General features: G+C 51.4%; 1 protein-coding gene across 1 annotated transcript; it reads left to right on the forward strand.

The window, feature by feature from the left end:
* The first annotated feature begins 4,908 nt into the window (after positions 1–4,908).
* On the forward strand, positions 4,909–5,316 carry PIRT (phosphoinositide interacting regulator of transient receptor potential channels). The gene has a single exon (XM_039231477.1). The coding sequence runs from the start codon at positions 4,909–4,911 to the stop codon at positions 5,314–5,316; it is 408 nt and encodes a 135-aa protein (XP_039087408.1).
* Positions 5,317–7,303: the final 1,987 nt, after the last annotated feature.

Consider the following 7,303-nt stretch of genomic DNA (forward strand, 5'->3'; position numbering starts at 1 on the left):
CACGGGACATGGCGATGACTAGAGACATTTTTGATTATCATGCCTGGATACGGTGGGTGCTACTGGCGTCTGGTGGGTAAAGGTCAGGGCTGTTGCTAAATATCCTCCGATGCACAGGACAGCCTCCCTATATTAGAATTATCAGGCCCAAAATGTCAATAGGGCTGCTGTTTAGAAACTCTGGTATCGGAAAAAATATAGAATCTCTTAGGACTTTAATAAAGAGTTATAAAACTCCTATTGCCCCTGAGTTGGTGATTTTCAGGAAACTTGGATTCTCAGAATTGAAGAGTCACCACCAATGGACCAATCTAAGAGAGTTTTAGAAGGCCCTTAGCCCAGTGTATTCCTTTTACAGATGAAAAAACGGGGACCAAGAATGGAAATAATTATTTACAATGGTCACCAGGCCCTGTCTGGAACACCTATCATATGTCACACAGCGCAGTAGTGTTTGTGGAATGTGATCAGCCCCACAGCCCAACGGGGCATGAATTCTATCATCCTATTTTACATGTGGGGCCAGTAAGTCTGGGTCCAAGCGGTGGTGCCTCTGATGTCAGAGACCTGGCTCTTCCCATCATCACACCCAGACACTGCAAGTAAGCTCAGAGACTTGCTGGAATCATGGAGGAGTAATTTTGCCCAGTGAGGCATTCACTCCATGTCTGACTTTCTGCCCCTTCTGTCTACATCTGTTCCTGCCTCCCGCCTGGCCAGCAGTGGGGGGGAGGGGGGAGGGGTGGGGAGTAGTCAGTGTTCACTCTTGCTCAAGAAGGGAGAGCTGCTTCTTTTGTGGTTACTGCCTAGAAAATAAAGCCTTGTTTGTCCAGTCACTGTGCCAAGACCCACCCCTCTTCCCAAGCAAGCCAACTAAATTAAAGGTTCCCATTCTTTGGGATTCCATGGGCCATTACAGTTCAGATATATAGACAGATAGACATATAGATAGATAGATAAACAGACAGGTAGATAGACAGACGGATGGATAGATGGATGGATGGATGGATGGATGGATGGATGGATAGACAGACAGGCAGATAGATAATAGACAGATAGATTTCATGGGCCATTACAGTTTAGGTAGGTAGATAGGTAGATAGATAGGTAGGTAGATAGATAGATAGACAGATAGATAGACAGACAGATAGATAGATAGATAGATAGATAGATAGATAGATAGATAGATAGATGGATGGATGGATGGATGGATGGATGGATATACAGATGGATGGACAGATGAATAGATAGATAGACAGACAGATACATACACAGATAGGCAGATCTCTACATATGATGACCAATTTCTACCTTGCCAAGTACAGAGCCTAACAAAACCAATGACCATCTTCCATCATGACCATTTCATAAAATGAAGAATACTCCAATGCCAAAAAAGAAAAAAGAAAGAAAGAAAGAAGGCCTTAATCTCATAATGAAATTATCCTTTAAATCGAGTAAAGGTAAAACCATGAGAAGTTTACAACTGTGCTCTCCTTTCTCTCTTGTATAGTGAATCAGTATGGAATTGCTTATCCGTATCATTCCATATTCAGCGAGAGGGTACTTTGCAGGCAGATGAAGCCCCAGAGTGAAAAGCTCAGACATTCTCATCATCGAAGAACCCTCAGGACTCATCCACGCAGCATGATCTATTGCATGGAGCTTTGAGTCCAAAGACCTTGGCCTGAAGCCCAGCATAGCCACAAATAAGGTTAGGGGAGGCTTTGCCATGCTCCTAAATCTCCCTGGGCCCGCCTCTGCCCAGTAAAATGGAAATAAACAAGTGATCCCCATGCAGGGCCACAAAGCATCTGTTCAGTGCTCGCAGCAAGGCCCCGTGGTCCCGTCTCCCTCTCTAGGATCCCTGGCAGTATTCCCCGCCTCCGGTAGTACACTTCCTGTGAGGACACAGAGGCCACCTAGTGCCACGATGACAGATCTCGAGGGAGTGTGTCCTTCTCCATCCAGCCCAGCTCTCCTCTGGCACTACGGGGAATCTCTGCATTCCTACCACACCTCCAGCGTCTGAAGGCAGCACCCTTCTTCCTGGGTCTCCACTGAGTGATGGAAATGACTACCCAGAGAGAAAATCCTACTGGGGTCATCAATACAACCTCAACACATGAGGCTAGGACCTCATAACACGCTCCGTGGTGCCACTCCTTAGCCTCAGCCCGCAGGGGAAGCGATCACTTTACAAACAGCTGTGTGGCTTATGCAAAGAGACCACAGGATCCAGGGGGAAGTGAACACCTGTGTGTCTTTACTTACAAAAGCGCATCTGTCATATTCTTCCAAGTCTTTGGAAGCAGAGATCCAAATATCCTCTCTCTGGATGAGTGTACGAGAACATGAATATCTATATTCTGGAGGCATGGCCATTTTACAGCTCCCATTTCCTCCGTGTCAAAGGGGAGGGGTCTGTGACTGCTTGTTGTAGAAAGAAATCATATCATGATTTCCAGACATGCACCCCTCTCCATATTTGGGTCTGACTCACCCTACTTGGGGTGCGGTGGGGGTAGCCCACTGTGATGGGGATGAATTGCCCACCTTCCCCAATACTCCTTTGGCTGTTGGAAAGAACTCTCTGGCACCCCACTCACAAGAGTAAACCTGATTTGAGTGGAACAGAAGAAGAGGTCAGAGGAAGAGCCCCAGGGCACCTGGAGGAGGGAACAAGCTAGAGCCAAGGACCAAAGACAACAGATCCAAGGGGTGAGGAGAGCAGAGGCTGGAGAGAGCGCTGCTTGGAGAGTCACCCCAGGCGAGCAGGGGCCCTGCAGAGAACAGAGGAGAGTCTCTCATGGTCCTAGAGCTCAGCTCTGCCTGGGCTCCTTGCAGGGAGGCACTGGGCTCCACCAGGAAGAAAGGAGACAAGCAGGGTTGTAAAGAAACGTGGACTTGGGGGCGCCTGGGGGGCTCGGTCAGTTAAGCAACAGACTCTTGGTTTCGGCTCAAGTCATGATCTCACAGTTCCTGAGATAGAGCCCTGCATCAGGCTCTGCACTGACAGCGCAGAGCCTGCTTGGGATTCTCTCTCTCTCTCCCCCTCTCTCTCTCTCTCTCTCTCCCTGCCCCTCCCCTGCTCGCTCACTCTCTCTCTCTCTCTCAAAATAAATAAATAAACATTACTTAAAAAGGGGTGAGTTTATGCTCAGGACCATCAGGAGGGAGGGAGGAAGCAGAAAGGAAGTTGTTTGCTCACTTGCATCTCAAGGGCACAAAGCACCACATCAGAGCCTCAGGAGGCAAGTCAAGGACAGGAATCCGGTGGTCCCCACCCCACCCCCTGACTGTCCCAGCCTCCCCTTCCTCCCACCCACAAAAAGTACCTAAAATACCAGGAAAGTATCTAAATCCAGACAATCATATCTTAGTGCCTTATTGCAAATAGATAGGCATTGGCACTCAAACCCACATTTTTTATTACGGAATGAAAGGTTTTAATGCCACGTTCAAGGCCCTTGAGCTAGCAGGGCTCTGGTGGAAGAGAACTTGGTAGGTAAGCGGTGCCTCTCAAAGCTCCAGAATTGTGACCATCCAGGGGAGGAGAGGGCTCTGGTGACTGAGAGGTACACAGACGGGCTCTAGATGCGAAATCACAACACAAGGTGGGCTTGACTCCATACCTCTACGCACTGAAGAATGGGAAGGTAGGAATCTGATTTGATGTAATTCGTGAGGAGGGCGGGGAAAGGGGGCATTTAGATATTAAAAAGGTCACACTCTGAACCTGGGGCATGACTGTCTGGTGCTGGGAAAGGACATAAAATCCCGGGCTGCACTGTAAGATGTTCTCCAGTCCATACACAGTCTGGTGTTTAAAAAGCAACAAGAGTGGGGCATCTGGGGGGCTCAGGCGGTTGAGCATCCGACTTTGGCTCAAGTCATGATCTCACAGTTTGTGGGTTCGAGCCCTGCGTCGGGCTCTGTGCTGACAGCCAGCTCAGAGCCTGGAGCCTGCTTCGGATTCTGTGTCTCCCTCTCTCTCTGACCCTCCCCTGCTCACGCTGTCTCTCTCAGAAATAAATAAAAAATATTTTAAAAAATGTTTTAATAAAATAAAAGTCCCCATGAAAGGGGCGCATGGGTGGCTTAGTCGGTTGAGCGATTCTTGATCTCAGCTCTTCTTCTGTGCTATGATCTCATAGCTTGTGAGTTCCAGCCCCGTGTCAGGCTCTGTGCTGACAGCTAACTCAGAGCTTGGAGCCTGCTTCGGATTTTGTGTGTCTCTCTCTGCCCCTCCTCCACTGTGTGCTCTCTCTCTCTCTCAAAAATGAGTAAACATTAAAAAATAAAAAGGAAAAAAAAAAGAGCAGGAGCTGAAAGGTTCAAATCCAATCTCTGGGAGTTCCTCACCCTGGGATAGGCAAACAGTCCCATTTATGAAATGTTTGCAAACTGCTAGTCATCATTACAATGGGTTACGTGTCTTAAAACTCATTTAACCCTTTAGAGAATGGTATGAGGCAAGTACTATCGTGATCCCTATTTTATAGATAAGAAAACTGAAGCACAGAGACAGTAAGCCACTCCCTCAAGGCCACAAAGCTAGGACGTGGTTGAGTCTGAAAATAAGATGCCATTCGATAAACCATAGCTTCTGGTGTTTTTATGGGGTACCACTGTTCCCTGTTTTAAATACGGAAAGCAGTTGATTCAAATGGTCAACTATTTCTCTCTCCCAAGAAGAAAAGGCATGCCAGGGAGTGGTTTCTTATTTATGTGGATCTCATCTGACTTTCTTTTTGGCTTCAGCACAAAGCCCTGCATCGCCTTCCACTGAGAGCCAGGCTGCAAATGGATGCTGAGAACAAGGAAGGCGTGTGAGGACAGCTTTGGCTTCACCCCCCCTTCTAACCATTGCGGATACTGGGTGCCCGGTGCCGAGGAGCCGTGACAATGGAGGCTCTCCCCAAGGCCCTGGAGGTCGATGAGAAGTCTCCGGAATCCAAGGACCTGCTGCCGAGTCAGACCGCCAGCTCCCTGTGCATCAGCTCCAGAAGTGAGTCTGTCTGGACCGCCTCCCCCAGGAGTAACTGGGAAATCTACCGTAAACCCATCGTCATCATGTCGGTGGGCGGCGCCATCCTCCTCTTCGGCGTGGTCATCACCTGCCTGGCCTACACCCTGCGCCTGGGTGACAACAGCCTTAAGGTCCTTAAGATGATAGGGCCCGCCTTCCTGTCGCTGGGGCTCATGATGCTGGTGTGCGGGCTGGTGTGGGTGCCCATCATCAAAAAGAAACAGAAGCAGAGACAGAAGTCTGTTTTCTTCCAGAGTCTCAAGTCCTTCTTCCTGAATCGCTGATGGCGGCCTCGGGCTCTGTGCTCCCCGTCACGCCGCCCCCTCCACCGCGAGGAGACCGGACAATGACATCAACATCCTCATCTTCTTGGGGGTGGGGTTAGCCATAAAACAGCCCGGCGAAGTGTCTCCCTGGCCCTGCGGGGAAGAGCTCAGGGCTCCCAGCGCAGCGGGTCAGCTGGACGAGGCTGCTGGCTGGGTCTCATTTAGTCTCTCCGTAACTGCCAAGCCTCCTTTAGATGCTGGCCCCTTTCACGGCTCTCTCACAGCTCCTGCATCCAGGTACCACCCATCTAATTCTCTCTCCGCAGAGCGCTATGCATGCTGGGAAATTCCTCCGGTTAGGCCGTGCCCGGAGGAGAACCTCATGTTGATGCATCTGAGTGTCTGAGCTGGATTCCCCATTTGCACCCTTCTGGAACCCGAACTGACCAGTGGAGGTCCCTCGCAGAAGAGAGGGCTCCCTGGATTTGCCAGCCCCCCCACTGCCTGTGTGGGCAAGATACTGATTTGCATTTCAAGAGACAAGACAAGTCACATGTATAAAACAATGCAAAGAGTGAACAGTGAAGGGTGGCCTGGGGAGAAACACTTTCTAAGAAGGCGTATCCCCCACCTCCCCTGACCCCAGAAAAGGCGCTGGGGGTCAGCCAGCTCAGGACATTTCACTCCGGGTTGTACAGTATTTACATCAGAGCCCGTGGGCTGGGCTGCCACAGTGTGCCCTTCGATCTCCCCTTTGAACTTGACAATTAGCCAAGCGCGAGCGCACATTGCCCTGACTCCCCCTTCCCCCCTAGCTGTGCCTCTACCCCCCAATTCTAGAACAGCAAGACAGAGACCCACAGAGGGATTCTGTAAGAGTGTTCTCTCCTTCACCTCCGTTGAGGACGAAACCCAGGAAGACCCCTCGCCAGCACCTGAATGGTCTGTGGGATTCCAGAGAGAGAGAGGGTTTGCTTTTAGAAAAATCCCAGCGTCTGGTCTGCCTCGCCACTACCCACCAAACGAGCACATTTACTGGGGGCCCTTCTCTGGGGCCAGGCCCCGGGGTGGGAGCCGGCCAGACAAGGTGTCTGCTCTCATCTTCGTTCCAAAACGAGACATACATAGGGCCAGGCCAAGGGCAACTAGAAACCTGTGCTGCGCGCTCTGGGGGGGAAACGTGGCAGGTGTGGGAACACAGAGGGGGCGTCTCACCCAGACAGGGGAGAGGACGGAGGGACTGCCCGAGACTGATGTCATCCAAACTGATGACAAAAGGAAAGATAAGAGCTCGCAAAGGGGCGAGGTGGGCAGGAGAAGCTCAGGTGGGGGGAGGGGCGGGGAGGGAGTGTAACAAAATTAGCAAACGGCACAGCAACCCCCCATGTCTTGGCCTGCTCCCCACCTCAGTACAGCCTCTCCAGGGGCAACAACAAGGCCACAGGCTGGAAGGGGGTTCCCAGAGGGCCCACCAAGCAGAGAGCACCCACGAAGTAAGTGCTCCCCAAATCTGGGACTTCCAGAAGCAACAGGGGCTCCTAAGTGACAGCGAGGAGGCCATCCTGGGCCAGGCCAGAGGTCCAGCCGAGAGCACTGACAAGGTGTGAAGGGAGAGAAGGGGCACTGTAGTCCCTGGGGCTTCTGTGCCCCCCCCCCGTCACCATGGCAACCCCTCTCTGTCCCTCTAACAAGCCTCCAGGTGTTTCCATCCCCCGTGGTGGTTCCCGATGCAGAGTCAGACCCTCACCTAGTTCTTTCTGCATCATGGGAAACTCCGCGGAGGCAGGTATCTGTCACAGGGAGCTACCCCTGCCCTGCCCGCCTCAGAAACCAGAGTTTGGGGGGCGCCTGTGGCCTTTGGGGAATCACCCAAAACAACTACGCCTCTCATTCGGACGGTGTGGCCGGACTTCTAGCTGAGCTGTCCCCTGCTCCCCTAGTCTGGGCGGCGTTGCAAGTGCTTGGTCCATAACTGTACTTGTAGCACGAGTGACAGGGCTTATGG

This window comes from Hyaena hyaena, unplaced genomic scaffold (assembly GCF_003009895.1).
Source record: "Hyaena hyaena isolate Hyena2069 unplaced genomic scaffold, ASM300989v1 scaffold_58, whole genome shotgun sequence".
Taxonomy (NCBI): Eukaryota; Metazoa; Chordata; class Mammalia; order Carnivora; family Hyaenidae; genus Hyaena; species Hyaena hyaena.